The 21,736-nt window shown below is 44.6% G+C and overlaps 1 protein-coding gene across 1 annotated transcript in view; it reads right to left on the bottom strand.

The window, feature by feature from the left end:
- Positions 1-21,736, bottom strand: part of ALK (ALK receptor tyrosine kinase) — a 752,669-nt gene that overhangs the window by 318,958 nt on the left and 411,975 nt on the right. The window contains exon 4 of the mRNA XM_055400465.2: positions 9,987-10,188. Within this exon, the coding sequence (XP_055256440.2) occupies positions 9,987-10,188 (202 nt within the window). The remainder of the gene's footprint in view (positions 1-9,986; positions 10,189-21,736) is intronic.

Consider the following 21,736-nt stretch of genomic DNA (forward strand, 5'->3'; position numbering starts at 1 on the left):
GGGACAAGCTCTTCACCAGCACCCCTGTGGCACTGGTGCACACACCCATTACAGCATCAGAACTGTCCCTTGTCGTCCAACACCAAACCTCACTCTGAGGCCTTGAAGGCAGGAAGAGCCACCAGAGTCCAGCCAGTGTATGGGATAGAGTAAGACTTGTAAACATTTACTGCCACAATGCACGATAGAATGAATGTGTGAATTCTTTGACACCAGTGGTGTATCACCTAATTTCTCTATTTTTAATATCTCCCTCCCCACTGGGAAATGGTAAGTGCTTGGTAAGCACTCCTGAGATGAGAAGTGATTGTTTTTATGCATTTTGATTTCTCTTTGTATACAACATATATTTATCATTATAGGATTTGCCAGAATGCCATTCTGACAAGCTGAAGGGTTTATAGGTATTCAAAATTCTCTTATCTTCCTAGTGTTCAATCCATCAAATATCCAGGGCAGAGTGGAAAAACGAAAGCAACCAGCTCAAAAGAGCCCCACTACAAGCCTTGGGCTGTCAAATCTCGAAGGTCAAAGCTGGCAGAAGCCGATGGTCTTTTCATTTATTTTTCTTGACGCTCATCAATGAAGGCAATCGTGAGTAAAAGTTGTACCTGCCAGGAAAGGAATTGTCCTTTGTACTTAGTGGCAACCTTCACAGCTGAGGTGCATTCTGACAGCTGCTTCCTGAACCCCAGGGAGAATCACACATCTATCCGTGGGCGTGGGCAGAGGGCAGGGAGAAGTACTTTTTATCTTTTCACTGATTGGAGACTCTTCTTTGATCTTTGCCAGGACTTTTAATTTTTAGAGCTCAGGTTTAGGAAGACTCGCATCACAGAACTACTGTAAACTGATCTGGTGTCTGTTCACCTAACACAGAATATCTTCTGTGTGCTAGATGCTGTGCCAGGCACTGCAAGGAACAAGAAGATGTACAAACCAAGGGTCTAGCTTCAAGGTGTGTGGCCTAGAGCCAGATGACCAAATATCAGATGAGATCTTCCTGACTGATTGAGAACAAGTCTTAATTTCCTCAGAGCCAGGTGTGATACAAGGGTTCAACTGCAAGGCTTCCTTGGGGGAAATAACAGGAGATAAAATAATGATGCAGAAGATCTGTGTTCCCCCCCTGTGTGTTACCCACGACTATGGGCAAATCACTGAACCTCTTTGAGATTCAGTTTACTTACCTGGAAAATGAGGCTAACAACACATAAGGCATACATTGTAGTGAAGATAAAATGAATAGATGGATGTTGATGTACTTGGTACCCTCAACATGCACAGTACAGATATTTACTGTGACTATTGATAACATAGTGTTTACCTTCTAAGAACACAAAGGAGTGACATGGTCCTGCTGTTAATCTGAAAATGAGATGAGAGTCAACATATGACATTCTGAAGAACAAGCGGCATGGTGGGTAGTGTGTGGATAATGGCTGGCTGGATGGATAAACGCATGGAAGGATGCATGGGATGGAGATCCCCCTCTGACTCTAAAAGGTCAGGCTTTCTCCAGTCCACTGGGTATTCTTCTCAGTCTCTGTGGACTTGAACACCACAGTCCTTTTGGAGGAAGTATAACAGATGTGTCCTGAGAAGACCAACCAGAGGAGATCAGACCCATCCATGACCTGGGATCCATAGTTTTCCCAGCTTGGGGGTGCACAGCAGGCAGGATCAGGCCAGGCTTAGACAGCCTTGTCACTAGCATGTCTCCCCATAAGGGGGAGAAAAATGACTCTCCACCCTGCATACAAGTCCATCTCACCTCTCCAAGCTTTCTTTTTTTATTTTTTTCTTAGAATTTAGTAAATAGTTATAGAAAGCCGCCTGTTTATGTGATGATGCAAGTCAAGCTGAGATGTTAGCTGCTGCTGCTGCTGCTGCTAAGTCACTTCAGTCGTGTCCGACTCTGTGTGACCCCATAGATGGAAGCCCACCAGGCTCCCCCATCCCTGGGCAGTCATTACTAATTCTTGATGCACATCAGAATCCCAGTTGCACTCTTTAAAAGTACTTATGCTCATGCCACTTCCCAAGACTAATAAAATCAGAATCAATTGGGATGGCCTTTAGCCATGTGGATTTTGTAAACTGTGTAGTTCTGATTTGTACCCCCAAATCTTGAGACCTACCATTTCAATGGCTTAAGGTCCATATGCTAGAGAAGAGTAGCATTTTAGTCATTGCTTCAATATTACTACTCAAAGGGGTGAGAAATATGATAAATCCAGGCACAGTCAGTGGGACTGGTACTTTGGGGTACCACCTAAGTCATTCTGAGGGGTATGAGATTGATAACCTTGGCCCTTCTCACAACCACTCTCCTCAAACGCTGAGCAGTCTGGGGGAAGGCTGGCCCACCTTTATAGGGGCAATTGGTAGGGGGTGAGGGGAACACCCACTCCATTACTTAATTTAACTTCACAACCACCCTATGAGGTGGTTCAGTTATTACCATTATACAGAGAGGAGAGCTGAGGATCCAGAGACTAGCCTAAGAGCACACTGTGTGTGTGTGTTGCGGGGGTGGGGGGGTGCCTCCCTGCACACCTAGGACTGGAGTCTCATGACTGCCTCTGCTCAGAGAGTTCCCAGCTGCATGGCTGGTCCCGTGACACAGTGACAGGGCTGAGTGTGAGTTTTAAGGCTTTTAAAAATTATCTTTAAAGCCTTTGAATGGCTCTCTCTTTTTAGTGTAAATCACCTGGACATTAAAGCCCTTATTGTATATTTATTAGTGTGTTATTCAGACCAAGGGGGAAAAGAGAGAAGCTAACACTACGAATGACTTTGAAAGTGAGAAGAACCGGGGCCTGAAATTAAATCATTGTGACAGTGCCACTCGAGGGCATCAATTTCAATAAATGATCACCTTTTTTTCACTCCTGATTCCATTTGTCATGTGGGCAGGATGCGAGGAGAACTTTGCCCAGACACTGAGTACCACAGACCTCTAATTTCCTCACGCTGGCCAGGCCTGCCACAGTGCCCTGAACCCACTGAAGGTACACCCAGCACAGCTGGGCAGAGGCAGTCAGGCATCCTTTCAGAAGCAAACGCCCTGTGTCATCTTTCCACACTGCGCTCCCCTGCTCCTGCCCCTCACTCAGCCTTCTGAGACCATCCAGTTTATTTATAGGGAAATCCAGGTTTCTGTACAAAAGTGGTGAAAGGTCTCTGTGGGTCAGTAGTAGGTAACTGTTTTGTGTGCCAGACTAGTGGGCCCATAAAGCAGACTCTATCATTTCCTGCTCCCCTGCCCTGACTGCAACCTGGGGCAGGGGCGCTTGCATTGCACGATGGAGGAAGGGGTGGCAGCTGGTGAAATCTCCACTTCAGGAGGGAGGAAGCTGAGGCTGGAAAGGCTGTGGTTGCTCTATCACCACACTGCAAACTTAGCAGTGCGGCTAAGACTGACAATACACCTCCTGAAGCCCAGGAATCAATATCGCTTTAGGTTAAATTCCTTTGGCAGGTCTCCCAATGGGATTGTTTCTGGTTTTAAAGCTGGGATCTTTAGTTAGAACTGATCAGTTTAAATAAACATGGCAGCCGTGTGGGTACCCAGCACAGACGTGAGTTCTTCTTCAACTGAGAGAGGAGTGCAGATTTTAATCTCAGGGCAATGAGGTTGAGGGCATCTTGAATGAGATTTTCTGTTTAGCTGGGAAACAGACAAATGGAAGCACTGGAGGATGGGGCTCTGGGGTCCAACAGGGGCTTGGGTCCTGGCTTTGCCAGGAGTCTGCACTTTGATCTTTATCACGTCTCATCAGGCATTGAGTCCTGGCTTCCCACATCAGGAAATCAACGGGACAGATGGAACTCAAGTCTCCTCTGAGTGTAGGGGTTAAGCTCCCACAGATAGGTGAAGTTCTGTGCTGTGGAGAATCTTATTTCTCTGCTACCCTCTGGAATGAGTCTCATTTGTGTTGTGAAAAGGCTCTGACAGCTTATCTTGGCTCGAGCCCGGGTATCACCAAATCCTTCAGGCTTAAAATATCTTTTCGAGTATTAGTAATTCAAACGATTGGCAACTTCTATTCCCCCAGGCCCAATTCTTCCCTTCCCTCTTATGTGTTCTGGTCACACATAAGAAAGTCTCTAGATACTCAGGGCTGCAGGAGAAAGCTGTGTGCACGAAGAGGAAGGCAGGCTTGTCATGGAAGTCATGGAAGCAGTCTTGAAGAGTCGCTCTTACAGTCTGAGACACCACCAACCCTTGTGCTTGTGTTCTTGAGCCCAAGAAGCTGCTGATTTCACATTGCCAATTGTCCCCGGACAGACTGCTTTTTCTAAAACAGGCTTCAGTTGAAAGGCAGGAGAGCATAGGAGAAGAAGGAGCTGAGATGTCTGTGCTGGCTTTCCTGGACAGTGATCTTAGCTCAGCCACTTAAAATCTCTGGGCCCTAATTTAAAAACATCTGCATAAGCATCTGCTGTTGCTGTTTAACTTGCGTCTTCCTTACTGAACTGGATGCTTCTTGAAAGAAAGCCTTTGTCATCTCCGGCTGTGTATTCCCAGCACCGATGACACAGGTGGCACTCCGTCCATGGTGGTTACATGAATTATAAACTGAGAAGGATCTATTAATACCAGGCACGAAGTATCTACTACATTGCACAGTGTGAGCCATCTTCCTTATGCCATTTTGGTTTGTTTTTGTTCAGTTGCTCAGCCTTGTCTGACTCTATGCAACCCCATGGACTGCAGCACGCCAGTCTCCTCTTCCTCCACTACCTCCCAGAGTTTGCTCAAACTCACATCCATTGAGTCAGTAACACCATCCAACCACCTCATCCTCCGCTGCTCCCTTCTCTTTTTGCCTTCCATCTTTCCCAGCATCAGGGTCTTTTCTAGTGAGCTGGTTCTTCGCATCAGGTGGGCAAAATACTGGAGCATTTCACAGTACACCATGTTAAGTAGGTATTATATTTGTTCAATTTACAGAACTTTGTGGCCTCTAATTTCCAGTTAGGATGTCCTCTGCCTGCTGGATTCTGCAGTCAGCGGGGTTGGGCAGTTTGACAGCCCATTTCTCTGCTTCCTTGAGTCTGTGGCCTTTCTGGCTGGGCAGATGAGCAGATGAGCAGGCCAGGCATTTGTTGTTGGCTCTCCCCTGGGAGACTCCGGGCAAAGCCTGACTGCCTTGGCAGACTCAGGCGTTCTTGCCCTGTGAATCATTTAGATCTCATGCACTCTGCTGCTGCTGCTGCTGCTTTCCAGGTGACCAGGAGGGGAGCATCTGCTGGGATTCCCCAACTACCTCCCCTGTCCTCGCAGGCTGCTGCTCCGCTGGTGCTGCACTGAGTGGTCTCCCAGGGACTTGCTGGCCTCTGACTTGTCATTCCTCTGAGTCAGGCTCTCCCCAGTCGACAGTGTTATGACAACTTCCTCCCTTGTTACTACAAAAGCTGACTGTTGTTTTCCCAGCAGCGGCCCCGAAACCACCGTGTTCTGTTCTGAGAGTAAGCCAGCCTTATCTGTAGTCATCACTGTCATTACCACCACAATTTCACCACGTCCCCCTCACTGCATTGATCATTGGGCTCCTGGGGTCATCTCTGACATTATAGGGAACAAGCTTCCAGCAAGGCAAACTGCCAAGGATCTCAAAATCAAAAGATTCTTGAGAGTGGCACTGACCTCATAATCAGAAAACAGATGAGTCGCAATCCTGTGTGATCCCAAATTGTAAGCAGAGCGGAGTAGATAAGGGTATTAAGTAAATGGCCTCTTACATGTGTTTCCTGATCAGAGTGTGCAAAACCTTTCACATCCTTAACTGCATTGACCCCACATGATTATATGAGAAGGGAAGCACCATCATTCCCGCTTTACAGATGGTAAATCTGAGGCTTAGGTAAGGATGGAATGTGCCTGAACTCATAGAGCTCATTCATGAAATATCCTTTCACGAACCATCCAGGTTGGCTTTCTGCATCCCTAGCACTTCTATGGTCCTAACAAATACAAAATACCCAATAAATGACTGTTCATTGAACTGACAATTGAATAGTGACATAGGACTTAAATTCAAGACTTTGATTCACAGAACATTATTATTATTATTATTTTTGCTGCACTACTGTGGTTCAATTGAGCTCTTGTAGCAATGGGTAAAAACAATCTAGAGTCAGCCTGATTAGGTTCAGATGCCCTACATCCTGTCTAGTCAGTGACCTTGGGCAAGTTATTTGGCTTCACTGAATTTCCTCATATGTGAGATAGAAGATAGTAACACAGTACCCGTGTTGTTGAGTATTAAATAAGAAAAGACATTTAAAGTGCATAGCAGTGACTGGCATAATTAGTGCATAATTAGTATTAACAAGTTACTACTCAAGAGTGGGGATGGGCCTTATATGTCTGTGAAACCCAGGACTTGGCACAGTGGCTGCAACATACACACGCCTGCCAACACTGACACATATGTGACAGGAAGCAAGTCCCTTACCCCTCCTGGCCTCAGTTCCCAACACTTGTGAACTGACAGGGAGGGGCCAGGTAAATTCCAGTGTTCCTCCCCACTCTAAAATGCTCCATTTCAGCAGTCTCAATGGGACAGTTTTGCCCCCCAGGAGACATCTGGCAATGTCTGGAGACATTTTTGTTGTCATAACCTGGGGAGGTGCTACTGGCATCTAGTGGGTAGAGGCCTGGGAAGGTGGGGCCACGCTCAGGACAGTGCCCACAAGACGAACTGCCTGGCCCCAGATGTCAATAGTATCGAGACTGAGCAAACCAGATCCAGCTGGACACGAACAGCCAGAGCTCTCTGAATTGCTGGAAAGGGCCTATGGCCTGCAGCTTGCCAGGGTGCCCAGGGCAGCACCCTTACCACACTCATCTCGTCAATGGGGGGGCGGGGGGATGGGGGGCTGACTCAGGCCAGTTTAATTTAAAATGGCATCACTCTTGCTTATCATCAAACTCCAAAAGGACTCTGCCATGACTAGGAGAGAACATCGCAGCACGAGACTCACGGAACCCTGCCTGAGGCAAAGCCCCTAACATGCAGGGGCAGCCCTACCAAAGCCAGGGTCAGTGGGCTTGCCCATCGCCCCTGCAGCCTTTCCCCTGCCTCAGCTCCCTCCCTTCAGGGGGCAGAAGACTGCCAGTGAGCAAAGAATCATGCTGGGAAGAAAATGCTTTGGCCTGCTAAGTAGACACAGAAATGGGAGCCAGGGCAGCCTCAGGGGAAGGTCACAGCCTCCTGCACTGTGCAGTATTGGTCTCCGTGTTCTCACCACATATGGAGGGAAGGTCACCATCACGTGCTCCCTGGATCTTCAAAGAAGCTGCTGCTGCTGCTGCTAAATCACTTCAGTCATGTCCGACTCTGTGTGACCCCACAGATGGCAGCCCACCAGGCTCCCCCGTCCCTGGGATTCTCCAGGCAAGAACACTGGAGTGGGTTGCCATTTCCTTCTCCAATGCATGAAAGTGAAAAGTGAAAGTGAAGTAGCTCAGTTGTGTCTGACTCTTAGCGACCCCATGGACTGCAGCCTACCAGGCTCCTCCATCCATGGGATTTTCCAGGCAAGAGTACTGGAGTGGGGTGCCATTGCCTTCTCCATCAAAGAAGCTAGCTCATCTCTTTTCACAAAGTTTCACCTTCCATTTCCTCTTTCCCAAACTCACAGGTTTTCCCTGAATTCCTGCTGAGAGGCTATGGGTTTCCCAGAAAGAGGAGAAATGACCCAGAAAGACCCCAAATGAAGAAAGGGAAGACCTGGGGTCTCGTTTAAGTTACTATAAATAGGCTGCCAATCTCCTCTCTGCCTCAGTTTTTCTGTTAAATGAGCAGAGACATTACTTTGCCAACAAAGGTCTGTCTAGTCAAAGCTATGGTTTTTCCCGTAGTCACGTACGGATGTGAGAGTTGGACTATAAAGAAAGCTGAGTGCCGAAGAATTGATGCTTTTGAACTGTGGTGTTGGAGAAGACTCTTGAGAGTCCCTTGGACTGCAAGGAGATCCAAACAGTTCATCCTAAAGGAAATCAGTCCTGAACACTCATTGGAAGGACTGATGCTAAAGCTGAAACTCCAATACTATGGCCACCTGATGCAAAGACCTGACTCATTTGAAAAGACCCTGATGCTGGGAGAGATTGAAGGCAGGAGGAGAAGGGGGTGACAGAAGATGAGATGGTTGGATGGCATCACCGACTCTATGCACATGAGTTTGAGTAAACTCCGGGAGTTGGTGATGGACAGGGAGGCCTGGCACGCTGCAGTCCATGGGGTCACAAAGAGTCAGACACGACTGAGCGACTGAACTGAACTGAAATGGGACCTCAGGTGGTAGTTATGAGCACAGGAAGATAAAGAGGGGACGGCTCTTTGTAAGCCCCCACAGCAAGTCACACCAAGGAGCAATCATCTTCCTGAGGATGCTGGACAGGGACCAGGCCCTGCTACTTAGGAAGCGCTGAAGTCCTGTGGCACTTGTCCCTTTGCACGCATGCATGTTCTCAGCTGGCATTTCAGGGAGACCCCAAATCCACGTCCCCCTGTGACATCAGTGAGTCCCTCGACCCACTCCCTACTCCTCCAGCACTTTAACAGATTGATAGCCTGAAGTCCCAGCAGCCCCAGGCAGCACTCTCTGGACTCTGCCAGGCTTGGTGGGGCAGGAATGGTAAGCAGAAGGCAAAATAAACAGCTCATGGGGCTGGGCAAACACATACAGGATGGCACTGCAGCTGGGGCCACCACCAGCCCCACTCATGGAAGGGAGACTTTGCCATCTGGTATTCTCACAAGAAAGGAAGGTCATGATGGAGGAGGGCTTGCCCATTGCTCACCCCTGACACCTGACATTCCTGATTTCTTGTGAACAGAGCAAGAAACACTTGGTGGCTGGGCCCCTCCAGGCCAGGCCAACGAGACATTTCTGAGGGAACAAGATATATGCAAGTTTTGGTGTGAGAAGAATATCCTTTCTGAAGCCAAGATTTCATTCTTGCTGTGACAGTAGTAGCAGTTCTTTGAAACACAAATAAATACAGATAGGCCAGTAGCAGGGGGAGTGGGGCGAAGACTTTCAAGAAATGAGTAAGAGGCTGTACAGTTTTATTGGAATGGTGGTAGGCAGGCTCTTCCACTGACCCAGCACAGCGTGGAGGTGGAGATGGGTAACATCACTGTTCAGTTGGAGCCTCTCTGAAAGATATTTTCTTAGAGGGAAGTTAAGCCCTCTAAGCTTAGCTAGAAATTTGAGGTCTACTAGCACACATGCCTCTCTCACTCTTGTTGATTATCACAGCAGGGACCCCTCAAAACTGGGGTCTTGTGGAATGAGAAGAAAGGCAGGCACAGAGATTCCCTTGTTCAAGTTTGCTTCCCAGAGTCACTACTTCTAGAGGCCTGATGGATCACTGAGGAAGCAAGTGAGTATGTCCAGGAAGCTTAAGTTCAATGACAAGGGTACTGGGTATGACATCAATGCTGTGAAGCCTTTCTAGAATAAATCTTGCTCCTCTCCTCAATCGGTACCATGTGGCAGCCCTGATCTCTTCCACTGTGGGGTCCCACACTGCTGTGGCACCACTCAGGCAGCCACAGTAGTTTGCTCTTTCCCTTCCTGCCAAAGTTCCTCTGGTAAAAACCAGTTTCCAGCATATTAAATTACTTTCATTTTGGCCTTTTAACACTCCCCTTGGCTGTTTTCTTCTTGGCTCCATCTGGACTTTGGGAAACGAATATCTTTAATACCCACTCATTAAATGTCCACTCTGCCAGCTGGTCCTCTGGCCTCTGGAAGGACCGCCAGCCCGGGCAGCCAGAGGGCCCCACAGATCAGTGCCCGAGACACCACCCAGGGAATATTAGCAGTAATGGCTCAATCTGGACCCTACCCATTAAAGGACGACTGTGAGTTTTAAGTAGATGTCATAGAGTCTGGAAATTTGTAGCCAAAAGCCACATCTCCATTTACATACTGGACTGGGGACACGGGGAAGGACTCACCCATGCTTTCCCGGCGTGGGCACCAGGAGGATCTCTCTTCCAGCCTCGTTGTGGGGCAGCAGCTGAGCCACGTACCTGCCCGACGGCTGCAGGTGCCGATGCACCGAGACGGCCAGCCTGCAGTGCTCACTGCTGCTCCTCATCCACGGGCTCAGGATCGTGTGCTTGGAGTTTGCCGAGGTGTTGAGGAGGAGGAAGGCACCTGCCAAGAGACATGGAGAGTGAATCTGCGGTGTGTCCAGATGAGAGGACCAGCATCAGCTCTGTGGTGGGATTTAGAGAGACCAACGGCGTTAGAGTCAGCGATGCTGGAAGCCTTCCTCCAGCCTCTCACCTTCTTCACATAGCCAATCTCTTCCCCGCTCTCTTAGGCTGTTTCTATAAAAAGTAAAGCCTGAGGCAAAGATGCTGATCTGGGACTTATCATCAAGCAGACCAAGCTTCTCGCCTCGGCCTCCCTACTGACGAGTTCTGTATCTTTGATTCTCAGGTTTCTCATCTGTCACACGGACAGCCTAAGAGAGTCCCTCACTCCATACATGATCCCAGAGTGTAGCCAGGACGTCAGTTCCACCTCATAAACCTCCATGTGTGGTATCTCCAAACCTCACAAACCAGGACACTCTGGGGCATCCCAGGCCACCCAATGGGTCACAGTTTAAATCTGATCTGACCTGAGTTCTCCATATGACACTCAAGCCGACTTCAGACTCAACCGATATCTGTCGGACAATTCAGAGTTTCTGAGGAATGTATGGGTTGGCTCCAGGCTCTCAAATAGTTATGACCAGTTCAAGATTTTCTTTGTGTGGCTTATTTTGGTCACTTATTTTGTAGTTAAGATCATGGCTATGACTCCTTTGCTTACTAGCTAAGTGATCTAGAGCAAAGCATCAACTTTCTCTTGTTTCAGTTTCCTCATGTATAAAAATGGTGTGGGAAGGGTTGGCCGAACTCAATAATCTTTTAAGACCCATTTCAGCCCCTTAGTCTATGAATCATGTGAATCTGCAACTATTCTCCACAAAGAGAGCCCTACAAATCCATCCTGGTGCCATGTCTGTGGCAGAGTTTCCCTCCGGGGCAAGCCAACCCTAATACCAGCAGCACAGGCCAAGTGACCTACACAAACCCTGTATTTACGTATGGATGTGAGAGTTGGACTGTGAAGAAAGCTGATCATCAAAGAATTGATGCTTTTGAACTGTGATGCTGGAGAAGACTCTTGAGAGTCCCTTGGACTGCAAGGAGATCCAACCAGTCCATTCTAAGGGAGATCAATCCTGGGTGTTCATTGGAAGGACTGATGCTAAAGCTGAAACTCCAATACTTTGGCCACCTCATGCGAAGAGCTGACTCACTGGAAAAGACTCTGATCCTGGGAAGGACTGGGGGTGGGAGAAGAAGGGGACGACAGAGAATGAGATGGCTGGATGGCATCACCGACTCGATGGACATGAGTTTGAGTGAACTCCAGGAGTTGGTGATGGACAGGGAGGCCTGGCGTGCTGTGATTCATGGGGTTGCAAAGAGTCGGACACGACTGAGTGACTGAACTGAACTGAACTGTTGGCATAAAAGCACAGCATTATTTTATTGTTCTTGGTATTCCTTCTGATGCATTAATATCACTTGCCATACTTCTCCATTGAAGTTTTGGACCATTAGATGCTGCTCCTTTTGCAGTAAAAGCCTGTCTCATAAGACCCTTGATTTCTCCTGTGGGAACCAGCTAACAAGTGTTCAGCTTCTTTAACCACCCCCAGAACATAGAATTAGTCTCCTTCGCAGATAATCCAATTTATTGAGTAGGCAAAGGAACCATACTTTTCACTGATAAAGAATGATATGGAGGAAAGAAGGGGATTTCTACCAGAAGCTAAGTATTTCCAAGGACACATATTATTGTGTCAGGAATTTGGAGAGTTGCTATATTCTGGAAGTAGGTAAATGTAACTTCTAGTTAGAATCAGGATGAAGTCAGCACAAGACTGTTTCTGAACTGAATCAGGGACACAGGTCAGTACTGGAAACTGAACCCTCTGTAATTAGTGGGAAGTTTCAGCATGGTGCACGGGCCTTTGAAAAGTGCTTTCTGACCCTCAGTAAATAATCTGTATTATTATCCTATTTTACCATGGGGAGACATTTTTGTTATGGGTAACAATAACGTGATCACTGACCTAGAGCCAGACATCTTGGAATGTGAAGTCAAGTGGGCCTTAGAAAGCATCACTACGAACAAAGCTAGTGGAGGTGATGGAATTCCAGTTGAGCTATTTCAAGTCTTGAAAGATGATGCTGTGAAAGTGCTGCACTCAATATGCCAGCAAATTTGGAAAACTCAGCAGTGGCCACAGGACTGGAAGAGGTCAGTCTTCATTCCAATCCCAAAGAAAGGCAATGCCAAAGAATGCTCAAACTACCGCACAATTGCACTCATCTCACACGCTAGTAAAGTCATGCTCAAAATTCTCCAAGCCAGACTTCAGCAATATGTGAACCGTGAACTCCCAGATGTTCAAGCAGGTTTTAGAAAAGGCAGAGGCACCAGAGATCAAATGGCCAACATCCGCTGGATCATGGAGAAAGCAAGAGAGTTTCAGAAAAACATCTATTTTTGCTTCATTGACTATGCCAAAGCCTTTGACTGTGTCGATCACAATAAACTGTGGAAAATTCTGAAAGAGATGGGAATCCCAGACCACCTGACCTGCCTCTTGAGAAACCTGTATGCAGGTCAGGAAGCAACAGTTAGAACTGGACATGGAACAACAGACTGGTTCCAAATAGGAAAAGGAGTACGTCAAGGTTGTATATTGTCACCTTGCTTATTTAACTTATATGCAGAGTACATCATGAGGAACGCTGGGCTAGAAGAAGCACAAGCTGGAATCAAGATTGCTGGGAGAAATATCAATAACCTCAGATATGCAGATGACACTACCCTTATGGCAGAAAGTGAAGAGGAACTCAAAAGCCTCTTGATGAAAGTAAAAGAGGAGAGTGAAAAGGTTGGCTTGAAGCTCAACATTCAGAAAACAAAGATCATGGCATCTGGTCTCATCACTTCATGGGAAATAGATGGAAAAACAGTGGAAACAGTGTCATACTTTATTTTGGGGGGCTCCAAAATCACTGCAGATGCTGATTGCAGCCATGAAATTAAAAGATGCTTGCTCCTTGGAAGGAAAGTTATGACCCACATAGATAGTATATTAAAAAGCAGAGACATTACTTTGCCAACCAAGGTCCGTCTAGTCAAGGCAATGGTTTTTCCTGTGGTCTTGTATGGATGTGAGAGTTGGACTGTGAAGAAAGCTGATCGCCGAAGAATCGATGCTTTTGAACTGTGGTGTTGGAGAAGACTCTTGAGAGTCCCTTATACTGCAAGGAGATCCAACCAGTCCATTCTAGAGGAGATCAATCCTGGATGTTCATTGGAGGGACTGACGCTAAAGGTGAAACTGCAATACTTTGGCCACCTCATGCGAAGAGTTGACTCACTGGAGAAGACTCTGATGTTGGGAAAGGTTGGGGGCGGGAGGAGAAGGGGACGACGGAGAATGAGATGGCTGGATGGCATCACCGACTCTGTGGACATGAGTTTGAGTGAACTCCGGGAGTTGGTGATGGACGGGGAGGCCTGGCGTGCAGTGATTCATGGGGTCGCGGAGAGTCAGACACAACTGAGCGACTGAACTGACTGACTGACTGACTGAAAGAAAAAAATGATAATTAGAATCAAAGACTCAGAATTAGAAAGCACTTTAAGATGGTTCAATGTAATGCCCTTACTTTTCTAGAGAAGCAGACTGGTGATCAGAAGTGGGAAATAACTTGTATAAAGTCTCAACTTGAAAGTCCAAACCAGACTCCAGGTCTCTGAACTCCTAACCAAGGCTCTTTCCCTTGCATCTTTCTCATTGCCCCACTGTATTCTTTATCCTAAAATGACATGTAACCAGGGTGCCTTGTGGCCAAGTTGTATAATGCAGGAGCCCAGAGGGATGGGACAGGAAAGACAGGCAGATGGGTGCTGGAGCAAATTCCTTTGTTCATTGGCCTCTTTACTCACTCCTTTCTGCCCTCAGATTTCATTTACTGGATGCCTACTTTGAGCAAACTCCAAGCACTGGCTCTGCCCTGGGGACACAGACATGAGCCAGACACAGCTCTGGACTTCAAGGAACTCTAGGTCCCATAGGGGTGATGAGACGTCTGCACTAACTTTAATCAAAGGTAGAGGTTATAGAGTCATAAGACACATACAGATAAAGTACTTTGGGAAGCTCCACAAAAGATATTAGGTTCCGTTGGGAAGATTCATAAAGAAGATGATCTTTAAGGGACAGAAAAACAAAGATATTGGCAGAAATGGCTGTGCAAGATCTGAGAGGAAGAGGAGTCAAGGCAGAAATGTAGAAAATGTGCAGTGGCATTTGGATGCAGAGTGGGGCACATGAAGAGAAGGCTGGGAAATAAGGAAGGTGGTGCGTGTGAACAGACCACGGGAACATTCCATTCCCAGCTGAAGACGTTCAACTATACTTTGGACAATAGGGAGCCAAAAAGATTTTTGAGCAGGATAGGGACCTCATCAGAGTGGTGCTTGAGGAAGATTAATCTGGTAAGGTGGGGGAGAGGCGGGATCAAAACTGACCCAACCTCATCCTCCACCATCCGTCCACACCAGGCAAGGACAAGACTAAATGCAAATGTGATGTGTTTAGTATGTTACGTTGTAAGCAAAGGTACTGTGTTAGGGACAACTCCGGGATCTACTGAGGCTTCCAACCATCTGTTCAGAGCAAGGGAGAGTCCTGAAACTACCTCTGGGGCACAGTCTTGCGGCAGATACTTCGGGGTGCATTCTGAGCTTAGGATGAAGCCACACATGCCACATATAAGGAAGCAACAATAGTGTGTCTGGGTCTGAGATCCTATGCTGGTATTTTTCGTTGGGAAAAAGTTGGGTTGAAACCAGCTTTTTGAGCTACTGAGAGAAAGAATGCAGCAAAATAAAAAAGGTGCTTCCCTTTTTGTTAGTGAGCACACACTGATGAGTGGGTATTAAAGATATTCGTTTAACCCCTGGGAAACTCGAGCTCCCAATAGCAGCAAATCAAGCTGAAGTTGCTGGGGCTTGGGGCTCATCCTTTCCACTGTCCCTCCCTCCTGGATGTGAAAACACATGTAAATTCTGTCCTTGTGATTCAGTACCTCAATAATGAGACTCTTTCAAAGCTGACTGGAAGATGGATTACTTTTCCAGTTCTAATATGTGAGATGATGTTTATATGAATTTTATTTTGTGCAACTGGACTATGAATAAGGGACTGAGCTTAAAGTATTTTCACTCTCAATAAAACTCTATAGTAGAGAGCTATCTCTTCATCAGCAGCTTTCCTCTTACCCCTAAAAAATAAAATAAAAGGAAAAAATACATTTCATAAGCTCCTTGGGATATTGTCAGTATAAATCTTTTAAAGTCAGTGAGAATTTATCTCTCCTCTTCCTCTTTCCCATTTCCTGTTTATTTTGCTCAGAATAGCTTGGGGCTATGGGAAGGCTCCTGGGGTCCCTTCTAATTAAGAAGGATGGCCTGGCAGCTCACAGACCTTCTCCCAGAGAGGGCCATAGGGTGTGGAGAAGCAGATCAAAGAGCCCTGCTTACCCGGTGCCACGATCATGGTTTCCTTATTATGGGATTGTGTTGATGTGTTCAATGATTAAATATGAAATGGTTATTATTTTTACCTCTGGTCACAGGCATAGGGATGTGTCACTTTCATCCAAGCCAGCAGGGCTCAAATTATGAGACAGAAACCAAGGGGCATGAATTTTGAGATCAGACAGACTCTTTTATATTCAGGCTCTATCTCTATTCCATTCTAGGCTTTAGACAAATAATTTAACCTCTTTAAACCTTACTTTACTCAGATTTAATATGGCTATAGCCTACCTCCTATGGCTGTCATGGAGATTACATTGAATTGAATGCGTGAGTGGCTAGTACAGTGTCTGGCCCTTAGTAGATACGTGATGAATGTTGATTTCCTGCTTTGAGGGGTGTCAATCTGGAGCTCCTTTTATCTATCCCTAAACTTGAAATCAGAAGGACCAAATTTCAGCCCTGGCTCTGCCACTACCAAGGTTTCTTTGTTTGTAAAACGAAAAGGTTGGATAGAATCTCTCTGAGGACCCTTAGAGCACCAAACTGTCAGTAATTCTATCTGCCTGCCTAGAATATTATTAATCTAAAGGAAACATGTCAAGTCTCCAAGCCCCTAAGTCCTAAAGACTTCTTCTCCTAATTTACCTCTGTGAGGCTTCTAAACCAACAGTCCCAATCAATTGACCAAATATTCTGTGAACTGTGATTCCCGGTTCTGCTTCCTGTCTTCTAATTTACATGAATGCATCTCTGTGAAGGGCTCCTGACCTAGCATCATTTGTTTCTGTAGATGCTTTTGTTACAAGACTGGTACCACCTCTAAATGTTTCGTATTTAACACAATGCTTGCCATATGGCATGAGCTCAATGACTTTAAAAATCAAAGTAATTTATACATAAGGCAAGGAGTCAAGTAGTTCAGAGTGGCTCATAATAATAATAATAAAAAAACTATCCCCAATCATGCTCCTCACACCAAGTCCCAAAAATACTTTTAAGGATTTCTAACATCTTTGGCCAGCTGCTTTCATGATTCTAGATATTATGATCACAGTGTTATTTGTTGGTGCAACAACTTTAGGCTCATTAATGTTGATGGTACAGTAAGAAAAATGATCCTCAGTTCAGTCAGTCAGTTCAGTCGCTGAGCCGTGTCCGACTCTTTGCGACCCCATCAATCACAGCACGCCATGCCTCCCAGTCCATCACCAGCTCCCCGAGTTCACTCAAACTCACCTCTATCGAGTCGGTGATGCCATCCAGCCATCTCATTCTCTGTCATCCCCTTCTCCTCCTGCCCCCAATCCCTCCCAGCATCAGAGTCAAAAAGTTTGTTTGAGTTTTTCCACATGATTTTAATAATTCTTTATTTCTTAAATCCCTTTTTACTTTTTTTATTACTTTCCTTTTTAACTCTTCATGGCAAATTTATCATTTGTTCCATCAGCTTTACACAGTATCACCTGACTCTCCTCCTTGGAAGATGACACCATTAGCCTTCCTGCTCTTCCAGTCTTTTTCACATCCACCTCCTAAAGCAGCTGTGTTTTCCTCTATATTGTCAAGGTTGTGTAAGAATGATTAAGTCTTGTATTTTGCTTACAGGTTGATGCTAAATGTTGAAAATTAATAACAGAGCTTTTTATATTGAAAACTATATACATATTTTCACTGCAGTGAACAAAGTTATATTTATAAATGTCTTTATTGGTCCAGCAATGCATCCCACTCCACAGAGAATGTTTCTAATATCAAGATGAAATGAATATTCATTCTCTCTCTCTTGGTCTTAACATTGTCACCTGTCAAAATTGTGGCACATTATAATTTGCCTTATATTTGAATCAGGAGTCTCCTGTGCAGTTTGTTTTTCCAGAAATTTCTGATTGCTTTTTTCTTTTATTTATTTTCTATCTTCCCTTTGCACTATATCACTAACGCTTCTACAAATTCCTTGAAGAATCTCTCCCTTCTTCTTGAAGACCCTGACTTTCTGTTTTTAATTTATACCAGTTGTTTTCTGGGCCTCCAGTATAGCTATTATTCTGGAATTTCTTTTCACTGGGTCTCTTCCATTAGTCCCATCATCCTAGGAAATTTCCTCAGGGGAAAACTTATTTGAGAATCTTTGACTATCTGTAATATTTTTATTTTGTTTTCACACTTGGTTGATAGATTGTTTGGCTATAGTTTCCAGATTAGAAGTTTTGCTTCAGAAATTTAAAGGTCTAGTGTCAGTGTTGTCAAGCATCTGTGTGACTGAACTGAAGCCTGAGGCTGGTTTACTATAATTTCTTTATAATCAAGCTGGTTTTTTTTTCCTTTGGAAGCCTTCAAGACCTTTCTTTAACACTGAGGTACTTGAATTTTGGTACAATGGATCTAGGAATGAATCTCTATAAAAATTCTGCAGTGACATTTGGTGGGCTCTTTCAATCTGAAAATACATTGCTTTCTTTCATTTCTGGTATATCTGTTTTATTATTTCTCTGATATTTTCATTGCCCTCTTCTCAGTCTTAAATCTTTCTGAAGACATTTATCTCTCAAGTTAACTTGTTAGCTACTTTATCTTTGTTTTCTCTGGGGCCAGGTTTTTAATGTTGATATTTCTTTTTCATTCTGCTGGCTACCATATGTAGGGTGGTCCTGGCTCAACCCCTCGTATAGAAACAGGAGAGGCTAGGAGCACTTCTAGAAACTTCTCTACCCATAGTTAATGCTTGGCCTTTATGTCAGTATTGGCTTGATGGACTGTGGGGAGCAGGCCACCCTGCAGCACCTGCTCCCCAACTCCAGCATCCTGGACTCATCTTCATTCTCTGCATGAGCAATGAACACTCCCAAGAGTAGCCCTGGTTTTCTAGGTCCATTTGAAATTTTAGAGAAAAGTCTTTGTTTTTCTCCCTTGTGGTTAGGTATCTTACTAACTTTTCATCTGGTAAAATGGAGTTGAAAGGAAGTGACCATATGAACACCACAGAGAAACCACATTCTTCCTCCTGACTCTCATCCTTCCTTCCAGAGAATCACTTATCAGTACCCACTGTGGTGCTGCCCAGCAGAGGAAGACCCCCTCCTCTGCTCCAAAGGGAGCATCTTCTCATCTTATTTCCTTTGGCAACAGCTTCCATCTCCTCTTTGTGCTCTAGAAGTCACTCATAGATCCCCTCCTGTTCTGTTTGCCATTCAAGGTTTATTCCTCCTTTGAATCCTTTATCATCACTTTAGTGGGATTACAGGAGAGAAGACAAATGTGTGCTCAGCCCATCATCCTGAGCCAGAAGTCTCTTAATCATATTCTTTGCATGAAAACATGAATAAACAAATGTATGAATGGACAGATTTCTATCTCAATAAATCACATGATTCTGGCACCACTGGTTAATTGTCTATATTGCAATTAAACTATTAAATCGTTATTTCAAGCTATTACTTGATCACAATACCATTTGTATTACATTGGGCCTAAGGAAAAGCAGAAGTTTATTGGCTGGAATGTGGACAGAAGAAGTGCAACACGGTGCAAGGTGTAGCATAGGGAATGATGCCATGCCATCCCCCAGAGTATGTTCCACAGAACACCAGTCCCACAAGGGGTTAATAGGTACTATGGGAAAGCTCTGGGATCAAAGAAGGTTGAGGATTATTGGGTTAAACAAAAGTAAACAGGCTCTTTTCTTGTGGGACTTCCTAGAAACTTAATATGCCAATAAAAGTTTTGACTCTTCAAGACTGAAACATAAAACAAAAATTTCCAAAACTCCTTTAGGCACAGAATCTTTTGCTATGGTGTATAATGCACCATGGAATATGCTTTGAAAACCCTACTCTATTCTATTTGTGCTCTAGAGACCATTTGCAGAAAGCGAGAAAGGAAAAAAAAAACATCGTGATAAGAATTAAAATAGTATAGAAGTGAATAACATATCTCTACCATCTCTTAAACTGTAAAGCTCTGTTTGTATGACTTTCAAACTGTCCTCCCATCAACACCTAAGATTCTTGTGGCAGAATCATGCTTTTGGAACGGCTCCTCTGGGTTACTACTTTGGTCTCTCTACCTGAGGATACTTAAAAATGCTACATTCTGTATCTGACTTTCAGAATGTCAGAGCTAGAAACAAACATGGTGGTCACATAGCTAGCCCCTTGCTCTAATGGGGAGAAAGCAAAAAAGCTAAGGATTTGCCCAAGGTCATACAGCGATTTAGTGGTAGATCTGGGACTAATAGCAAGATTTTCAGATCCTTCTCCAGTGGAACACTCAGTATCTGCCTGCCCATGTCAGAGATCTATGATGGTATTTTTAGTCAAATGGATTGGTCTCCAATTGTCCCAGACATCACTTTCTTTCTTTTCACTTTCACAATTCTGAGGATCAGGCCCATCTATCTGACTGTCTCAGATCCAAAGAAATAGACTAAAGCCTGGGCAGGGGGCACCCAGACAGATGACTTATCCTCTGGAAATCACTCCTGGGGGCTTAGGGTGGTCCTTCAAGTCTGGAAAGTATTTGAGGGTCTCCTCTGTTCATGTGGTCTTATGAAGTACCAAACCAAATTGGGAATAAAGTTCCTTTATTGTTTATTTTTCAAATTTGAGTTCTGCTACCTGTAATCTCAACTCAGGTTTTAGGTTTTAGTTCAAAGTTTTGAAATATATAGGAAGGAATAGTTAGGATTGTCCTTATCGCCATGCCTTGTCTAAAAATGGAATAACTTAGGAATCCAGACCTAGAATTCTTGCTAGTTATTTAGCCCAACCGTTTCACCTTGCAGGTGAGGACATTGATGCCAGAGGGTTGAAGGGATATGCCTGGTTCCACAGCAGGCAGCTGAGCTGTGTTAGGCCCCAGCTCCTCCAGTTCCAGACTGGTGCACCTTTACTGTCTCACACTGCTACAATGTCAAAGATTTGGTATAAGCTCTACTACCCTCCACCACCAGGACTTAAATGTACTGCTTTACTGCACCTTTATCAGGAAGCACTTGAAGAGAAATGGAATCGGTTTTTGAAGTCTAATGACAGAAAAAACAAGTGTGTTCATTAAGGGAGGAAAGGGAAGTAGGAGTTGATATTTCTTAACAGTATTATTAATCTTAACACTGAGTTCAGCTATAGCCAATAGTGGTAGTACACTTGACTATTTGGTGGATTTCTGTAAACTACCTCTCAGGTCCAGGTTAACTGTGGCAAAAGTTACCTAGAAATGGTAAAATATATTTATGCTTATGTGTGTATACAGTAAATATATGCATATTTGTGTGTGCATGTGTATACATACTTTATAATGTGTATACACACACACACACACACACATATGTATGTGTCCTGTATATATGTTTATGTTCAGGTAGACCCCATTTTAGATCTCTGATCCTGTTATAAAGAACAAATCTTTTGGCAGGGGGAGATAAATACATTTTTTTGTTTTTATTTTTTTAACCCATAGGTTTCATTTAAGAAAAAAGCCCAAAAATCTTTATATGCTGCCTCTGTGTTCTGGGGAGTTAGCAAAAAAGATAATAAAAGGCAAAGCAAATAAATAGAAGGAAACAAGCTAAAGTGTTGAGAAACCTCTCTTCTCTAAGGGCTCATTGTAGTAATCCTCAAGGAAAATAGAACAGCACTTGATCTGATGAGAGGGAGAAAGGAGAAGCCAAATGAAAACTAAACAATTGATTTAATTCAGTGAGAAGCAGGAGGCAGCAGAGATAAAAGTATCTGCTGCTATCGGGGTTGGGAAGGGAGGAGTTAGGGGACAAAGTGCCTTTGGTGTAACAAGATCCACTTTAGATGGAGACAAGCATGAAATCAAGTTTTCCCTTTGCCATGTAGGTTCATAGCTCTGGAATCAGATTGTTCAATTTCTGCTTTAAGTCCCAGATGTTAGGGTATAAAAATCTTTCATGTTACTTTTTAAAATTTTGCTAAGAGGTATCAGATTTTATCACTTTATTTGTGTAGTTCATTGAATTTTTTAAAATTAAAAATTTTAAAAAGCAATTTTGGACCCATGTTCTTGTGGGAGTGTCACAGGATCTCAGCCTCTTATAATAATTTCTGACCTT

The sequence above is a fragment of the Moschus berezovskii genome, chromosome 11 (genome assembly GCF_049115385.1).
Source record: "Moschus berezovskii isolate FMDL1 chromosome 11, NW_MosBer_1.0, whole genome shotgun sequence".
Classification (NCBI taxonomy): domain Eukaryota; kingdom Metazoa; phylum Chordata; class Mammalia; order Artiodactyla; family Moschidae; genus Moschus; species Moschus berezovskii.